We start from the raw sequence: 19,929 nt of genomic DNA on the forward strand, positions 1-19,929 counted from the left end.
ATCACTAAAAGTTTTTATGTATTTTGATGTCATGAGATGTAATTATGAGTAAGTGTAAAGAGAAGGCCTCTAAAAATATTTATGGTGAAAGTAAATTGGGCCCTTTGATTTCTTGCTCTTTTTCTAGAGCAGTTAGGCTAGGAGTTGAACCGACACAGCTGTGATATCTGGATGTGAGCAAGGCCCTTGACCATGTCATTCATGAATCATACGAACAAAATGGAGCAATGTAGATTGACTGATAGGGACAACAGAAATTAGGTCAATGCTGTAACTAAAGAGTGACCTTAAGTGGCATGTCATAAATACTGAAATTGCTGTCAAGTTTTGCACTAAGGCTACAACATGATTCACTGTGGCAGGATCAAGGAAGGAATTGGGTGGCAGAGGGAGTCAAAGAAATCCTGCCAGGGTAGACGGAGGTCAGGTGATACCAATTTTAACCATAGAGAAGAGATTTACTAATATTAACTCAACATGAGAAAAATTGGAGAATTTAATTGATCATAGGTCTTAGGGTAAGTGAACAATGTGAAGTGGCTACCATAGGGTTTGGAAAAGGCCTCCAAACCTCAACTGTATTCATGGAGGCCAAGTGTCCAGAAGAAGGAAATTAAAATTCTGGCACTAACTTGATGGCCAAGCTAGCCTTGGAGAGGGTGTGGAGTTCTGACTACATTTGGGGGAACTTTTGACCCACAGCACATCTAGTAGAGTAGCCAGATGATGAAAGAACTCATAACAGGTTTGTCTTCCTCTCTCACATAAGGGGTGTGAAATACTTACATCTTAGATTTACAGATATCATGGAGTTAGGGACTCAGTAGATCAGTCTTTCGTGTTAAGACCAAAATCAGTCCACTCTACTGTTTAACCAACTGGATCAGATGGGATTTGAGAAGAGAAGAGCTCAGGGGTTATGAAGTTGGGCTTGAATTCTAAGGACCTTTGAATCCTGACTGGCCAGTTACTTTTTTTGTTTTTATTATTGAGTCATTTAATAACTCTGAGCCTTTGTTTTACTCCTGAAATTTTACGTGACAGGAATATTTTAAAGTTGAATTGAAATGTTATATATAAAGCAACTATCAGTACTCAATAAATAGAAATTATTTTTATGTATAATTTTTGAAGGAATTTAATGGAAGTGGGGCTGAAAGCTCACTTCTATAATAAAAATGGATATTCCAGAAAGAAATTGTTTACTTATTTTGTATGGCCTTAAAGGACAGAACTAGACCAAGTAGGTGAAAGTTCTGTGGAAATAGGTTTGGACACAGTGTTAAGTATATTATCAAAATAGTGTAATACCAGTTGGTTTTATTTTTTAATTTTAGAATATCTAGTTTAGCTTACGCTCTAATGGGCCACATTTGTTTGAAAATCAAAGTCCAATCCACCTTCCCCCACCTTTTTTTTTTTAAAGGTTGTTAAGAATTTGTTGTTCGTAGCCAAAGTCTTGTACTTACTGGAACCTGATTCTGGACATAAGCAAGGTGAGGTAAGAGAAGACATGGAAGAACAAGACTGTGGGGCCACAGAGGCAGAAGAGGACAAAGCATTTGCAGAGGAGAAGGCCAAGGGTGACAGAGAAGAGAGGGAAGAGCCCAGCAAGCCAGCCACGCTGATGTGGCTCATCCAGAAGTTGTCCCGGGTTGCAAAACTGGAAGCTGCTTATTCACCTAGAAACCCCTTAAAGGTATGACAAGGGCACAGAATGAAATGGAGTCATTTTTTAAAAAGTATCTTAGTGGTATCAGTGATGTCTGAAGTCTCTAGGAAATTTACCTTTTAGAACTAAACTGCAGCAATAATAAAATCTGTCCCAGACAGACAGACATCCCTGCTTCCTAAACTAAGGCTGTGTGTTGGCAAGACTGTGTATTAGAGAAACTTTCCCAGTGAAGGTGATCTCTCCTTCCAGAGAACATGCATCTTTAAGTTCCTTGGCGCTGTAGCAATGGATCTTGGGATAGACAAAGTGAAGCCATATCTCCCAATGATCATCGCTCCTTTGTTTCGAGAACTGAACAGCACCTATTCAGAGCAAGGTAACCCTCCTCCTCCGTTCCCCTGGATACTTGTTTCTCTCCTGACTGCTTCCTTCTTTCTGTCCTCCCTCCCTGCCAGAGCTTAAGAAAGGAAACTTGGGAGGTTTCAAGATAATTAGTAGCAAATACATAGGCTTATTTCTATTTCTATTATATTTGACCTCTTTTTTTAAAAGATTTATTTATTTATTTATTTGAAAGGCAGAGTTACAGAGAGACAGAGAGAAAGAGATCTTCCATCCACTGGTTCACTCCCCAGGTGGCCATAACAGCTAGAGCTGTGCTGATCCAAAGCCAGGAGCCAGGAGCTTCCTCTGGGTCTCCCATGCAGGTGCAGGGGCCCAAGAACTTGGGCCATCTTCTGCTTTCCCAGGCCATAGCAGAGAGCTGGATTGGAAGTGGAGCAGCCGGGACTCGAACTGGTGTCCATATGGGATGCCAGCACTGCAGGCAGCAGCTTTACTCACTATGCCGCAGCGCTGGCCCCTTGACCTCTTCTGTATTCTTCAAGTCTCAAGAGTGAATGTTTCAGTCCTGAAAGGTGCTTTACACTTAAACAGAATACCAAGAAAACTGTACTTTAGGTGGTTCTATCTCATAGTGCTATGGACAATAATGAACCATAAAATACTACATTCTTACCAATTATAGGGGCCAGCATTGTGGTGCAGCAGGTAAACTGCATGTTCCAGTCCTAGTTGTAACACTTCCAATCCAGCATTCTATTAATGCACCTGCGACAAACAGCAGAAGATGGCCCAAGTGCTTGGGCCCTGCCACCCATGTGGGAGATCAGGATGGAATTCCTGACTCTTGGCTTTGACTTGGCCCAGATCTGGCTGTTGCAGCCATTTGGGGAGTGCATAAGCAGATGGAAGATTGATTCTCCCTATCTCCTTTCTGTCTCTGTAGCTGCTTTTCAACTAAAAAATATTTTGTATAAAAAGAATGATGACAAAAATATTTGCATAATCATTTTTATATGAAATGTCTTCTAAATATCATTTTAGTATTTCCTCTTTTTCTTCTTTGTCCTTACCTGGTATATTTGATAAATTTCTCTCATAGATCCTAATTGTTGGTTTGAAGATTGATTATTTATTTGAAAGACTTACAGAGATAGAGGGAGAGATAGAATCTTCCATCCACCAGTTCACTCCCCAGATGGCCGCAGTGGACAGGCTGAGGCCTGGAGCTTCATCTAGGTCTCCCATGTGAGTGGCAAGGGCCCAAACATTGAGGCCATCGTCTGCTGCTTTTCCCAGGTCATTAGTAAGGAGCCACATGGGAAGTGAGGCAGCCAGGACTTGAACTGGTGCTCATATGGGATGCCAGCATCCAAGGTGGTGGCTTAACCTGCTGTGGCACAATGCCAGCCCCTCTCTTAATTGTTGATAATGGGAAAAGAAGAAACTAGAGGTTGGAAAGAAAGGAAGTATAATGGAGGTTTTAAGACTTTAAAAATAAATGAGGGAACTGGGTTAAGCTTGTCACTTGGGCCATGTGTATTCTATATTAGAATGCTGGTTTGAGTCTTGGCTACTCCATTTGTAGTCCAGCTCCCTGTTAATGTGTCTAGAAAGATGATGGCTCAAGTACTTGAGACCCTGCCACTGACATGGGAGACCCAGATGGAGCTCCAGGCTCCCAACTTACCTGGCCCAGCCCTGGCTGCTGCAGGCATTTGGAGAGTGAACTAGCCTCGCTCTTGCTCTCTCCCCCTCTGTCTTCACTGTGCCTTTCAAATAAACGTTACTGCAGGCAAAGCAGAGTCTGTGACTGTGGATTAGAGAGGCTAGAGAAGCTCTCTTCCTCTCCCCATCTGCCCAAGGCTGAGCAGACTAACAAAGGTAACCCAGAACGTTTCTGTCAGGTTCCCAGATCCCTTTCTTGTCTTCAGAGCCAGGTCCCCAGTGGGAAGTAGGCCCTGTGGTCTCCGATCCCTTGTTAGCATCCTTAGCAAGGTCGTGGCTGGCAGTGCCATGTCCGACACTACTGCCATCTCCTCCAGTGCAGAAACAGAGGCCAGTGTTAGGTTGGCGTTGAATGTTGAATAGTAACAGAATGCCACAGGAGTTTAAATGAGGTGTGTTGTTGCTTGTGTTGATGTTCAGTGTGTCCTATCTAACCTCTGATCATTACTGTATGATTAGATCCTTCGCTGAAGAATCTGTCCCAGGAAATCATAGACTTACTCAAAAAACTCGTTGGGCTCGAGAGCTTTTCATTAGCCTTTGCCTCTGTACAAAAACAGGCTAATGAGAAAAGAGCACTCCGGAAAAAGAGGAAGGCTCTGGAGGTAAGCTCGCCGATTGCAAATATGGCAGGTCCAGGGGGTTGATGACCATTTTAACCAGGAGTGTTTATGCTTGTGTGTCATATGCAGCCAGGAAGGAACGAGGGTTTGGGAGGTGGGGACATTATAGTTGGGGCTCCAGATTTTATTTAATGGGCATATATTGCATTCATGATGTTTAAAGGTGAATAAAATGGCACATTTTCTGTACTTGGATTTTATTTATTGAACTTTTTTAAGTAATTACTTTCAAAGTAATGTTAAATTTCTATTTCCTTTTTAAGTTTGTAACCAATCCTGATATTGCTGCCAAGAAAAAGCTGAAGAAACACAAGAATAAAAGTGAAGCAAAGAAGAGAAAGATAGAGTTCCTGCGTCCAGGCTATAAGGCCAAGAGACAGAAAAGCCACAGCCTGAAAGAGTTAGCAATGGTGGAATAGTCTCCTTAGGCTGTTATCAGAGCATAAGAGGCTCAACTCATCCCAGAGAATGAACTTTCTAGTATATTCTGCTAGTCTAAACTCACAGCAGATTATTTAAGTTAAATTTTGGCATAGATTGTATATATCTATGTAATATAATCATGCTCTTTTTTAATTAAAATATTTCATACTATACTGTATCTTCACTGTCTAAAAAGCTTGTAACACTAATGATAGAGTTTAAAACATTAATTTTTTAACAAAAAGATATGGATTGAAATAGCAAGTAAAAAAACGTAGCAGTTAGGAATAGACCAAAATAAAAGATTTGCAAGAGCTTTATGGAGGAATATCAAGGCATTAAAAAAGATCTGTACAAATATAACCATGTTCACGAATAAGAAGATGCAGTATCCTGGTTCTGGTTCTTCCCAAGTTGATCCCCTTGAGTAAATGCATAGCTGAGCAAAACCAATGGTCGCTAACAAACTTATCCTAAAATTTATATAGACAGTTAAAGAAAAAACCATGACTCTTTTACACAGAGAGTAAGATGAGGGGCTTGCCCTATTGGATACCAAAAGACACTAAAAGTGCTACCTATTGAGGAAATGATAAATTATATCTCATTAAAATTAACTTCTATTTATGAAAAGAGGGATCCGGCATGTATCACATACAGATGGCCCCAGAGTTATGATTGTTTAACTTAAGATTTTCCAACATTATGATGCATTCAGTAGAAACCATACTTTGATTTTGAATTTTGGCCTTTTCTTGAGCTAGCGGTAAGTGGCAGAACCCTCTTGTGATGCCAGGCAATGGCACCAGCACAGTGGCCAGTCAGCCACACAGTCACAGGGGCAAACAACTGATAGACCCCAGGACACTGTGTTGCTAAGCCGTGATGTCCGGTAGGTTTGATGTGTTGAGTGCATTTTCAACTTAAGATGCTTTCAACTTAAAATTAATTTATCAGGACATATCCCCATTGTAAGTTGAGGAGTATCTATGTTGTTAAAGATTTAATAGTACCAGGCTATACTTAGGAGTCAACAAAAATATTCCAATACAAAAAGTGGCAAAAGGGAAAGATAAGCATTGCACAAAAGAAGAGACTTAGTTAAAGGATTAATACCTGGATCTCAGGAATCCTCCTGCATCAAACATATCTAGTTAAGTATTTTTTAATCTTTCCTGTATTTAACCTCATTAGTAATTACAGAAATTCAAATTAACACCAAAATGAGAGTGCATCCATCAGACTGACAAGGCTGGCAGTACCAAGTGTTGGCAAGCATGGTGGAGGAAAAGGAACTTCTATAAACTCTTTTGGAAAATAGTCCAGCATTCCTTATAAAAGTAAAGATGAGCAACTCCCCACCACCCCTATCCAGCATTTCTTATAGAGGAACTAAGAACCATGGGACTGATGACTATAAAAATGTTCAGTGAGTCACTGATGAGTCAAAATTATGAGTTACTAATGAGAATTACAAGCAATCTAAATACTCTTCCACAGGAAAATGGAGAAATAAAATGGATATATTCATACACTGAAATATAGTAGTAGTGAAAATCAGCTGTTAACAGCAATATAGAAGAGCCTAGAAAAAAATGTTGAGTATCAATGTAACAATTTCAGAATTTGGGGATGTGGACACATAATACATACATGATCATCTATACAGAAAATGACAATGATTTGTTACCAGGATATAAGTTATTGAAGGGGGAACTTGACAGGTTCTAGTAATATTCTGTCTTAGCTATACTGTTCAGTTCCCATATTTTCATATGGTTCATTACTTATTTTTCAATTATTATTAGAGAAACAGCTCCCATCTGTTGGTTCAGTCCCCAGATGTCCACAATGGTCGGGGCTGGACCAGGCCAAGGCTAAGAGCCAGGAACTTAATCCAGGTATCCCAGGTGAATGGCAGAAACCAAACTTTTAGAACCACTACCTGCTGCTTCCCAGGGTCTGTATTAGCAGGAACTGGAGGTAGGAGTTGCAGTTGGGACTGGAAACCAGGAACTCTCTAGAAGGGATGTGGGCATCCTAACCAGTGTCTTAACCACTAGGCCAGATACCCACCCTCCTCCATTATTACATTACTTTGAGAATATCAACATTTCGCAAAGTTTTTATAACTAATACAAAGAAAACAAAATGGTTTGTTTTTAAGGCTTAATATTGACAACTTGGGGCCAGAGTTTGGGCACAGCAAGTTAAGCCACTACTTGTTAACACTAGCATCCCATTTTAGAGTGCTGTTTGATGTCCCAGCCATTCTACTTCCTATCCAGCTTCTTGCTAATACATTTGGGAAGACAGCAGGTAATGGTCTAACTGCTTGAGTTCCTACCACCCATACAAGAAACCAGAATGGAGCTCTGGGCTCCTGGCTTCATCCTGGCCTTTCCCTGAAGGTTGTAGCCATTTAGGGGTCAAACTAGCAGGACACTCTCTTCAAATAAATAATCTTTAGAAATACTCATTATTATAGGGGCCGGCACTATGGCGCAGCAGGTTAATGCCCTGGCCTGAAGTGCCGGCATCCCACATGGGCACCAGTTCGAGACTGTCTGCTCCACTTCCAATCCAGCCCTCTGCTATGGCCTGGGAAAGCAGTAGAAGATGGCCCAAGTCCTTGGGCCCCTGCACCCATGTGGGAGACCGGAAGAAGCTCCTGGCTCCTGGCTTCAGATCAGCACAGCTCTGGCCATTGCAGCCAATTGGGGAGTAATATTATTTACAACTAAAATTGCAGTAAGTCACTTTTTGGTGTTCAACTGCATGGCATCTTTTGGTCCATGCTGCACTTGTGGAAGCAATATTCTTTAGTGCCACATCTATTGGGAAGAGAAGGGAGAACCCATGCCATGTGCCAGGCACACAGGACATCTGGGTCTCTCACAGGGCAGCAAGGGCTCAAACAATTGGGCCATCTTCCACTGCTTCCCCAGGCACATTGGCAAGGAGCTGGATCTGAAGTGCAGCAGCCAGGGACACAAACTGACGCCTGTATGGGATGCTGGTGTCGCAAGTGGTAGCTCTTTCCACTGTGCCACAACAACATTGCCCACAGAGGGCTGATTTTAAGTGGCTTAAAGTGAGTGTATGTATTGCTCTCATAAAAAGTTTAAAAGTACTAAAGATCAGAAAGAATACATCAAGGATATTGAGCACATCTGTTTTTAATTCATATTTATTGATTTACTTTGTGCCAGGTACACCACGTTAGATGCCAGGGACACTAACAGTAAATAAGATGGCCCCTGCCCTCACAGTTTACATTTCCATGGTTAAAGTGCATCTCAGGTATTCAGATAACAATTCTGCCACTTCCCCTTTATAGCATAATCACATGACACAGTACAGCTACCAACCAGAGTTATAAAATGTTAGAGCTCACTCAACAAAACCTTTGGTATCATTTCTCCAGGTCTTGTTTTACAGAAAAGCTGAAGTGGTGAGCATTTAAACCCAGAATTCATGTTCTAATACCAAGTTTGGTGCCTTTCTCATTTTCAGTCTTCTCACAAAACAGTATTCAGATTTCCTTTTTGCCTTGCTTTTGTTAAATATCAGCATTCAAATCCTGGTAACCTACCTATGCAGCTGTTTTCTGCTAGACAAAGACCTTATAATTTAAACTCCATTAAATAAATGTACATGCTATCCCATCCAATACTTTGTGACAAACCAGAAGGATCAGGATCATCCAAGTCCTGACCTCTGGGACAGCTGCATGCCCTTACAATTCAAGAGAGCAAAAGCCATGTGCCTTCAGGGAGTGCATCTGCCTGCCTGCCAAGTCCTTACTTCCCTATACTTGTGATTTTTCAGTGCTCCTGACTTGCTAGGGAGTGCTACTTTGTTGCTCATAAGTGAGCTTGTTTTCATGATCTAGCCTGTTCTAGCCTGTGCCACTGACCAGAAGGAATGCAAGTATATATTGTAGCGGTACTATCTTTCTAGCTGACAAATACACATCCTGTCAGTTGTGAACACACCCTTAAATGCTCCTAATGTGCCAGCCACTATACTATTCCGGACACTGATGACATAATGAGAAAGTCTGAAATCAAGAGTAGTAGTTGTACTGAAAATTCTAGTGCCCACAGGAAGCAACTTTCAAAAAAAAAAAAAAAAAAAAAAAGACCAAATTGGGGATTGGGCAAGGAGTTTTCTTGGAATCCCACAGATGAAAAGAGAAAGCTGCTTTCATTTGAGCAGAGAGAATGCCCCATCCACAAGGACAGTGAGAGCCAGGAAATGAACTACTAGTGTTCCTGAGATTTGCGGGGCACAATGCAATTATTCTCTTTACCAGCATTAATTTTTGAAATGCTGGTTGTCCAGAATGAAAAAGAAAGAAAAAAAAAAAAAACTTACCCCCCCTTCAGTAATTCCTCAGGACTATATTTACTCTTGTCACACTGTAGCTGATCCTGCAATGGAGTGGACTTGGTAGTTTGGAAAGTTCCTTAATACATAAATTGTTTTTTAAACTCATAGCCTAGCAGAAGGCCCAATTTGAAAGGCAAAATTACAGTCTGAGGGAGAAACAGAGAGTGAAAGAGCTTCCATCTGCTGGTTTATCCCCAGATGGCCAGGGCTGGGTCAGGCGGAAGCCATTAGCAAAGAAAATTTACCCAGGTCTCCCCTGTGGGTGGCAGGTTCCACTGCTTTCCCAGGCATATCAGCAGGGAACTGGATCAAAGGTGGAACAGGTAAGACTCGAACCAGTGCCCACATGGGATGCTGGCATTGGAGGCAGAGGCTTAACCAGCTGCACCACAATGCCAGCCCCGAAAGCAATCTTGAAAAACAAGAATGTGTAATTTTCTCCTATAGAACCAGTAAGATTTTGACTTTTAACCAAATTTACATGTCCAATCACAGGTAAAAGGAATGAAACACAGTAAAGGCATCTTTTAAAATGCTGCTTAAATAGATTTTTTAAAAACATTTCCTTTAATATGAATTTTATGCTTTAATATGCATCACTTCTGCTAGTATGGACAAGTAATGTAGACATTGTTTAGAATATACTGTGACTACTTTAGCATAATTTTATTTAAGAGTTAGGTTGTTTTGTCAATGTTGACATTTTTAGGACTACGTACTATAACTTACGACCCAAGTTTCCGACCTAAAAGTCTTACTTAAAGCCCTATTCTCAACTTACTAGCAGGTGGCCTTTAACAAGCCAATCTATCAGAACCCTGGGTCCACATATCCACACTGAAGACAATGCAACCCATCCCACCTGCTTCCCAGTGTTCCTGTACAAATCCACAAGGTCAATGTGGGTGAACTTTTCTAACTATAAAGTACTATAAAATGACAATTACAGATAAGTCCACCACCAAAATAATATTCATGCCCATAATCAAAAGCTTTTAAACAAAACAGCTTCAAGTCGTCAGTTAAGCAAATGAAGACTATAATACAGCCTATGTCCCACACCTACTTAATCTTATCATTTTTGGGTAGACTTAATTCATTTTAAGGGGGAAAAAATCTGAGTTTATTTGTTAGTGTTTACACAAACAAGCTGCAACCACTAATTCAAAAATAGGAGGATTTTTCCCCCAACAAGAGTGTATTTAATAGGACTCTATCTGAATAAGAATTCCATACAAACAGAATATATATCTTAACACATGAAAGCAAGGAAAGAATATTTTACATTATACAGAACTCCAAGTGATTCAATCAAGTTACCCTTCCAACCAAATACTTATTATTTACGTTTATTACAAACATCGCAGTCAGTTCAGGGTGTGCCAACAATCATACAGTTAAAACACTTAGTAGTGTGAGGCACACTTGACTGTTTCCAGAGATAGGTGACGTAGCCTTCATTTCAGAGGACCTGCTGTGAATGAATTACTGTCTGCTTTTTAATGTTTCAACTAACCTGTGAAAAGAAAATGAAGTTTCACACAATTAACCTTGTTATAAAGCATAATTATTTATAATGTAAATTTTATACTAGAGGTGGATTCTAAAGCAGTTAACATGACGAAAGCTAGAACAGATGATAAGAATCAGATTATGGTCTCAATTTCCCTGAGGACTGCTATGGTTTACATGCTAGTTTGGATGCTGAGTGTCCCCCAAAAGCCCCTGTGTAAAGGCTTGGTTCCACAGTCATGTTAATGGTACTAGAAGGGCAAAAACTTAATCCAATTATGGTGTCTGGACTGGATTGTTAGGGTGGAGTCCCCTAGTGGCTTTGTAAGTCCACACAGACACACACACACTCCCTCTTGCCATGTAATAACTCTGTGCCACCTTAGCACTCTGCCAGCAAGAATGGTTTCAACAGTGGCCAAATCAAGAGGGATGCCCAGTCCTGGACTTTGACTTCTAAAACCCTAATCTAAAATAAATCCTTTCCCTTTATGAAAAGCTGACTACTGTAAGAGGCTTTTAAGTTCTGACTATGCTGCTGATCTCTGACAAGAACATCTATCTACCTTTTATCGTGGCAAGGGAGAAGAAGAAACATCAGGAAAGGATCTAAAGAAGAGAGCTTTAACCTAATTCCTACTTGACAAGAAAACTGGAGGGTATGGAGAGGCAAAAAAAAGGCTAAAAAATGGCAGAGTTGGCTTATTTAAGTAACTGAAATCAGGCAGTGTGGCTAAAATAAAGACAAAGGCACATGGAGACCAGTGGATAAAGAAGAAACTTAGGAGATAAGCTATAAAGTTATCTAAACTTCATCCTCAAGAAAAAGCACACATGCACACAGCTACAAGCACACACTAATGCACAGACATCATCTAGAAACCTGATACTCGCCATTCCATGGCCTCATCCAGGCCAGTGCCTTTGGTTGCTGACGTTTTGAATATCTGCCACTTTCGATCCTTTAAGGCAGGTAACCCAAGTGAATTTGCCATCTCTGAGGGAGTCATGGCCTGCTCCATGTCCTGCTTATTTGCAAACACCACTAAAATGGCTTTTCTCAGCTCTTCTTCCTAAAAAACAATTGAAAATAGGTAGTTTTTTGGTTTTTTTTTTTTTTGACAGAGTTACACAGTGAGGGAGACAGAGAGAAAGGTCTTCCTTCCATTGGTTCACCCTTCAAATGGCCGCCATGGCCAGAGCTACGCCAAGTTGAAGCCAGGAGCCAGGTGCTTCTCCTGGTCTCCCATGGGGTGCAGGGCCCAGGCACCTGAGCCATCCTCCACTGCACTCCCTGGCCACAGCAGAGAGCTGGACTGGAAGAGGAGCAGCCAGGACAGAACCCGGCACCCACACTGACCTCCTTTTGTTTTTGAATACACTGAACTCAACACACTTGGCTTCTGGCCTTCTGTGCTCGCTGATCCTTCTGCTTTCAATGCTTCCTCTGTTCGTAACGTGTTTCTTCTCACATGTCTCTTCTATAAAGAGGAGTCTCAGTTTTCTTCCTAATCCCTTTTTTTTCCCCTGCTTTGTTCTTTGTATCACTTACTATTTCTTTGCTTGGGTTTTTTTCTTTTTTTTTCAAATTTGACAGGTAGAGTTAGTGTGAGAGAGAGAGACAGAGATATAAAGATATTTTTATATCGTAAGAGTAATTCAGAACAGTTGCTTTAGCTTAAGAGAGCTTTGAATGTTCTGGGAATCAAGGAATCTAGATTTTATGAACTTGCAAGGTGTGTTTTTTCTTTTTTTGTTAGTTCTCCAACCCTTTCTACAACTGTATTACTGGAAAATAAAAAAAAGTCTGCGTGAAAGAAAACGATACTGAAGGCATGGTAGGGGAGGAACCCTTTGCTCCTCTTAATCATTTCTACATCTGATAATATACACTGGAAACAGCAAATATAAACAATTTCCCCACATTTTACCAATTTCCTTACCTCCAACATAGCAACTAATTCTGATTTGGAAATTCCAATTCGGTCTCGGTCACAACTGTCCACTACATAAATGACTGCATCTGTGTTTGAATAGTAACATCTCCAGTATGGCCTAGAGAAAATTCAAAATGGGAGAATACATTACTATTAATCAAAAGAAGAAATGGACACACCGATTCACAAGCTACGAATCAGGACAATGATGAGGGGGAGGGATGGAGTTTCAGGCCAATCCTGACCCACCATGGTTCACTATTTTTGATGGATTTAAATATCATCTCCTGGGGCCCGCGTAGCAGGTAAAACCGCCATCTGCAGTGCCGGCATCCCATATGGGCACCAATTCAAGTCCTGGCTGCTCTACTTCTGATCCAGCTCTCTGCAATGGCCTAGGAAAGCAGAAGATGGCCAAGTTCTTGGGCCCCTGCAGCCTTGTGAAAGACCTGGAAGAAGCTCCTGGCTCCTGGCTTCAGATAGGCCCAGCTCCGGCTGATACAGCCATTTGGGGAGTGAATCAGTAGATGGAAGACCCCTCTCTCTCTCTGCCTCTGCTTCTGTAACTCCACCTTTCAAATAAGTAAGTAAATTTTAAAATAAACTAATAAATATCATTTCCTTCATATGCAATAATGTGAAAAGAATGGCAACAAATATGTCATGTGACCAAGGCATTTCAAAATGAGTTCTAGGCCTGGTGCTGTGGCGTAGCCGGTAAATCCGGCGCCTGCAGTGCCAGCATCCCATATGGGCACCAGTTCAAGTCCCAGCTGCTCCACTTCCAATCCAGCTCTCTGCTATGGCCTGGGAAAGCAGCAGCAGATGGCCCAAGTCCTTGGGCCCCTGCACCCACATGGGAGACCACAAAGAAGCTCCTGGCTCCGGATCAGCACAGCTCAGGCCATTACGGCCAATTAGAGAGTGAACCAGTGAATGGAAGACCTCTCTCTCTGCCTCTCCTCTTCTCTTTGTGTAACTCTGACTTCCAAATAAAATAAATAAATCTTAAAAAAAAAAAAAAAAGTGAATGCACACTTTATAGACTAGAGAATATTATCTCTAAAATCGCTGAATGTGCTTACAGAAAAGTTGTACATAGTAATAAATCTTCAAGAATCTCTTAAGAAGCATAGGCTTTTTAAAACTTTAATGATTTTATACAATCATCATTTAAATTAAGTACTGATGATACCAAGAAGTAGAAATGGCTACAATTAGAAATAAACTCTAAAGTGATTTAAGAAATGAGTTAAGGATGGGGCTGGCGCCGTGGCACAGTAGGTGAATCCTCCACCTGCGGCATCGGCATCCCATAAGGGCGCCAGTTCTAGTCCCGGCTGCTCCTCTTCCAATCCAGCTCTCTGCTGTGGCCTGGGAAAGCAGTGGAAGATGGCCCAAATACTTGGACCCCGGCACCTGCATGGGAGACCAGGAAGAAGCTCCTGGCTTCGGATCAGCGCAGCTCTGGCCATTGTGGCCATTTGGGGAGTGACCCAGTGGATGGAAGGCCTTTCTCTCTCTATCTCCCTCTCACTGTCTGTAACTCTACCTCTCAAATAAATAAATGAAATCTTTAAAAAAAGAAAAAAGAAATGAGTTAAGGGGTTGTTGCTGTGACAAAGCAAGTTAAGCAGCCATTTGCAACACTAGCATCCCATAAAGGCGCCAGTTCAAGACCCAGCTGTTCCATTTCCAATCCAGTTCCCTGCTAGTGCACAGGAAAGCAGCAGATGATGGCCCAAAGTGCTTGGGCCCCTGCACCCATGGTGCAGAAGAAACCAAGGTGCAGACCAAGAAGCTCCTAGCTTTGGCCTAGTCCAGCCCTGGCCATTGAGGCCATTAAGGGAGTGAACCAGCAGATGGAAGATCTCTTCCTCCCCCCCTCCCTCTCTCTAACTCTGCCTTTCAAACAAATAAAAATAAATTAAAAAAAAAAAAAAAAGGGAGAGAAAACAAAATGAGATAGAAGTATACAGGATGTTTGGAAACGCATTACTAATCTTTGAAGATAGTACCACAGGAGCTACTCCTGAAAGTCACCAAGGATTCACAATGGCATGTCAAGCACAAAACCCTGCACAGGACATGTGAATGGCAGAAGATACCACTGTTTCCATTAGCCAGTGACAGTGGGCCTGCTAGGTACTTTTGTGTATTTTAACAGTCTGTTTCACAAAGGAAAGGGAAGACAAGACCCAAATGGAGAGTCCCTTCTAGTTAAACACTACTAAAGTAAGTCTTGAAATTTTATTGAAAAGATCTTCATTTAAGTGGTATCTGAACAACTGGCTTCCTTAAAATTAAAATCTAACAGATGCTCTGAGGCAACAGGTGGTTTCAAATATTGGCTCACTTTTAAACCAGATGACTCCCACTTAAATTACAATAGAAGATATATTTTGGTTTACTGCTATCAAATCTTAAGGAAACCAACAAATGTTAAATACCACAAAATAACCTAGTCTTTATACCATACCTGATACTTGTCTGTCCTCCTAAATCCCAGACTTGGAATTTAAGGTTTTTGTACGTCACTGTCTCTACATTAAATCCGATGGCTGGAAGAGAAATAAAATCAGTAGTATGTGAGAGTAGTGCTTTCTACCTTCCAAGTATCCAGCCTAACTGAGTTTCAACAATTAATGGGAACTATTATATCACATTATTAGTTGGGATATTATTTAAGACAAGCTGATAGGCTGTACTATAGAGAAAGGCACGTGCACACACATGTCAATCAGCAAGATCAGCTCCAACTTCAGTTATTGTGAATTCGATACTTCTGCAAATATGTAATTCTTAACTCAATGAAATCCTGTTATATTACAATTCTCTCAGCACTGGCATACCAAAGTATTCAGAGTTATATTTAGGGAGTATAAATGCAGATGTATAATAAAAACTGCCAATGTTGGTAGCTAGCAAATAAACAGATCAAAATCAAGAACAATCAGGTTCTAAACTTCAGTAAGGTCACATCAACAGCGTTAAGGCATCTGGGCTCCCAGCCTGTCAATCTTGGACTCCCTGCAAACATCCTCTAGGGCTCACTTGTAATGAGGTCACAGCTAGACAGACAGAGGGGAGGTGCCCCATCCTTTTCTCTACAATCTTTCTAATGTGGCGCTCTGGTGCCACACAGCTCTGACAGGACACCAACATTTTCATTGGGAAGAACCTAACTGAGGGTGAAAGAATGCTGAAAAAGCTTAGAAGATCACTAACATTCTACAAACTCAGAAAAAAAAATTCAAAATAAAATATCACTTACATTTATAACTAGATAATTTGTTTTATTTTTATATTTTAAAGTGTGCATTTGTAAATGATGCTTATGAGTATTTGGCAAGTATATCTATTACAACTAAACAAATACTATAGTAAACCTGAGAAACAAAAAAGAAATAAATAATAAATAAGTAAATAAAAAAAGCAAGTTCAGAATGTCTCCCTAGATTTAGGCAGGAATGCAATCACCATGTGCTCTACGGTTAAGAACATCATTTAAAGGCAAAGGACAAGAGTGTGGAGTAAAGCAGCCCTCGCTGAAATGCAATCCACAGTTGCTGTACTGAGCACTGCAGGGGCCATAGCACAGAAGGGAACGATTTTGAGAGGCAAAAGCCAACAGAAATAAAATGTATTTAAGGTGTGGGGCCGGCGCTGTGGCGTAGCAGGTAAAGGTGCCGCCTACAGTGCCAGCAGCCCATAGGGGCACCAGTTTGAGTCCCAGCTGCTCTACTTCCGATCCAGCTCTCTGCTATGGCCTGGGAAAGCAGTAGAAGATGGTCCAAGTCCTTGGACCCCTGCAACCACATAGGAGACCCGGAAGAAGCTCCTGGCTTCAGATTGGCACAGCTCCAGCAATTGTGGCCAACTGGAGAGTGAACCAGCAGATAGAAGACTTCTCTCTCTCTCTCTGCCTCTCTTTTTCTCTCTGTGTAACTCTGGCTTTCAAATAAATAAATTCTTTTTAAAATTGTATTTAAGGTAACACAAAGAAATAACAATGCCGCAAGGTTCAAAAGTTATTTCATAAATGCTAGATTTTTATTAATCTGTAAATTTAAATAGTAATATAAAAATACCCTAAGTTATATAGTGACTTTAGAGGTGTAATTTAAATAACCTGGAGCACACTAAATAAACTCTTACATTTAGCTTAATATATTAATCTTCTCTCAATAAATTCTGGTCAACAAACAAAAAAGTGAGGCTGACACTGTGACGTAGGAGGTAAGGCTGCCACCTGTGACACCAGCATCCCATATGGGTATCTATTCACGGCTTGGCTGCTCCACTTACTATCCAGCTCCCTGCTACTGGCTTGGGAAAAGCAGTAGAAAATGGCCCAACTGTTTGGGACCCTTCACCCACATGGGAAACCCAGATGCAGCTCCTGGGGACCAAAGCTGGAGAAGGAACCAGCATATGGCCTAGTGTTCTCTCACTCTTGCTCTCTTCAAATATATAAATATTTTTAACGTTCATGGATAAACGGAACTAAAAGATAATGTGCATTTTCCATGAATCTAAAAAAAAAAAAAAATCACTAGCTCTCAATAAGATTTAGTGACTTAGGTGAACTCTTTTTCCGCTGTCCCAAGGGGCAGTGTTTTTTTGTTCTTGTTGTTTGAGGCAGAGAGAAAGTGATATCTTCCATCCACTGGCTTACTCTCCAAATACCCACAACACCCAGGGATGATCCCGACCAAAGCCCAGAGCCAGGAACTCCATCCAGGTCTCCCATGTGTCAGGTACCCAAGTACTTAAGCTATCATCTACTGCCTTCCAGAGTACCCATAAGCAGGAAGCTGGATCAGAAGCAGAGGCAGGTCTTGATCCCAGGCACTCTGATACGGGACGAAGGTGCCTAAGCACCCATTTAACCAACTGTTCCAAAATTTCTCATCCCATGCCAACTTTGCAACAGCTTTAAACATTAAAACCCAATAGCACATCAGGACAGGGATCCTATAATTACATCAAATTACTTCTTGGTTTATGAATAAAATTGTTACCAATACTATATGCACACTAGAAGCTTATAAACCTTAGCAACTTATGAATGTTATTTACTCCAAATAGTTATATTAGATAGAAACCAGAACATCCCTGCAATTAGTTTATGATAGTAACACTTACTAGGAATAGTGGTAACGACTTCTCCAACCTGTAATCTATACAAAATTGTGGTTTTTCCTGCTCCATCTAGTCCCAAAATTAAAATCCTCATTTCCCGGGTTCCAAAAAGACTGGAAAAAATACTTGAGAAAAAGCCACCTAAAAAATAAAAGCAAAACTGTGTTCAATACCATTTTATGCACTCTGTCCACAAAACATTTCATTTTGCCCTTTGAAAGCTACAGACCATGCCAAACAGTGTTACAGTTTCCTGGATGCACAGGTGTTTATTTTTGCTCCCAATGAAGTACATCGTTCAACATCAAACAAGTAATTAGTGTGTATGTAATCAGTATGTCTTAAATACTGCATCAGACAAGCACAGCACATGCAATAAATAAGAGAAACAAGACTGCTGTCTTCATGGGACGCCTTAGTATCATCTCCTCACCACCCCTAAAAACCAAAGGGCCGGTCAATACCAGTGGGACAATTAGGTCCTCCCACGTGGAAACCAATTACTACTGTTTTACAGCAGCAAGACCACCTAAGGACCTCCAATCACTCTCAGCTCTCTGCGAAGCAATCGGTATAACTGCAACCAATATAATCAGCAAAAGGAGCTGACACACGGAAGCCAATAACGACAAAAACTACCTTAACAGAAAACTCCTTTTAAGTAATCTAACACATCATAAAGTACTTCCAGAAAGCACTTGGGCCACAGTCCTTTTCCTAGCGAACGCCAATGGAAAAGGAAAAAAAAAATAAATAAAAGTTAGGTGAACAATATACCGTAACAGCTGACAACGGAAGTGATGCCACACTTCGTTCCTGGACTAAAAGATGGCACAGTTCAAGGAGTCTGGAGAAATGAACACAGCGAGCGCTTGGGAAAGTTCGCCAGAGTAGGCGTGCTTAGCAAAGTCCTCCCTCCCCTTCGAGGCAGGAGAGAGGCAGAAGCGCAAAGCTGCAAGGGTCACTGAAGGCCGGCCACCGCTTGTGATGCTGGGGGGCCGGAAGTACATCCCCCCACCCCGCAGGAAACAGAGGAGGGATTTTAAACAAGCATCTTCATTTTGAAGCGTGGTAACGGGCACCTTCATGTGAGAGGGGAGCGTTACCCGATGCTTGTGACAATGGGCGGCCAAGAATTCAGAGTGACATTTCGTTCACTGCCGAGTAACACCCCTCCCACTGTCTCCATCTTAACTCTGTCATCGACTTGAAAAGCTACAGCGGACAAGCGGACAAATGCCCAGGAGGCTACACCTGCCCTCCGATTTTTCCAACTGACGCAGTTCCATTGCTCTAAGAGACTAAAAAATAAAAATCAACCTGCCACTCCGGGGTCACAGCTCGCCTTTTAGCCAAGAAACCTCAACCGACCTACGACGGACACGCTGCCAGGCTTCGCAAGACCGACTCTGCCCAGCAAGGCGAGCTGGACACCAGGGGAAAGTTCGTGGTCCGGGAGAAGGACTCGGGCCCGGCTCTGCGGACCCTGCGGTCCCCGCTGACCCCGCGAAGCGGGCAGGGAGCGGGGCCGGAGGAGAACGTGAAAGCCAGCTCCACCCCCACAGGTGAAAGCCCACGGAGGGTTTTAAGCACTCAGCGCCCCGCCCCCTGAGAAGCTGGCTACTCGGCTTCCCAGGCCGACCCCTCTCCTCTTCCCGACCCCAGCCCTCAACCGCAGCCCCTTCGAGCGCGCGCCAACCCTTGTCTCCGACTCCTCACCCATGATGAACCGCCTGTCTGTACTCGCCGGTCGTTCGAGACAGGCCCCAGCTTCAGCAGCGACTTCTAGTCCAGCCTCGGCGGCGCCGCCTCCGCTCGCCTGGGCCTCGGTTTGCCGCTCTCAGGCGTTTTCCACGCAAGCCTGCGGCGCCAGGAACTTCCACGTCGGACTCCTGGAGGGGGCGGGCGCAACGGGGCCACCGCGACTGCGCGCCGGCCACGATGGCCTGAGCGTCCGCGTCGTCGCTTTCGACGCAAGGCCTCGGCGCGCTGAGTGTGGATACTGTGAGCGCCAGACGAGGGGAAAAAAAAAATCCGGAGCCTCAATCTTTCCTGTTTCTGTTTCTATGGCAGGAATGGCTTCTGCAATAGAGCAAGTCGGATTTTCAATTTTTTAACTCCGCCACCAAGGCATGGGGAATCGGCCAAC

General features: G+C 42.3%; 2 protein-coding genes across 2 annotated transcripts in view; one reads left to right on the forward strand and one right to left on the reverse strand.

The window, feature by feature from the left end:
* Positions 1–4,962, forward strand: part of UTP20 (UTP20 small subunit processome component) — a 103,719-nt gene extending 98,757 nt beyond the window's left edge. Inside the window, exons 59-62 of the mRNA XM_008256963.4 lie at positions 1,427–1,699; positions 1,925–2,051; positions 4,205–4,350; positions 4,632–4,962. Of these exons, the coding sequence (XP_008255185.1) occupies positions 1,427–1,699; positions 1,925–2,051; positions 4,205–4,350; positions 4,632–4,787 (702 nt within the window). The 3' untranslated portion in view covers positions 4,788–4,962. The remainder of the gene's footprint in view (positions 1–1,426; positions 1,700–1,924; positions 2,052–4,204; positions 4,351–4,631) is intronic.
* A 3,003-nt stretch (positions 4,963–7,965) lies between these two features.
* ARL1 (ARF like GTPase 1) lies at positions 7,966–19,727 on the reverse strand. The gene is made up of 6 exons (XM_008256964.4): positions 19,500–19,727; positions 17,784–17,921; positions 15,115–15,196; positions 12,642–12,753; positions 11,593–11,771; positions 7,966–10,702 (listed from the first exon to the last, which is right to left on the reverse strand). Exons 1-6 carry the CDS (start codon positions 19,501–19,503, stop codon positions 10,672–10,674), a joined length of 546 nt encoding a protein of 181 aa, XP_008255186.1. The 5' UTR covers positions 19,504–19,727; the 3' UTR covers positions 7,966–10,671.
* Between the last annotated feature and the right edge of the window lie 202 nt (positions 19,728–19,929).

Source organism: Oryctolagus cuniculus, chromosome 11 (genome assembly GCF_964237555.1).
Source record: "Oryctolagus cuniculus chromosome 11, mOryCun1.1, whole genome shotgun sequence".
In the NCBI taxonomy this organism is placed as follows: Eukaryota; Metazoa; Chordata; class Mammalia; order Lagomorpha; family Leporidae; genus Oryctolagus; species Oryctolagus cuniculus.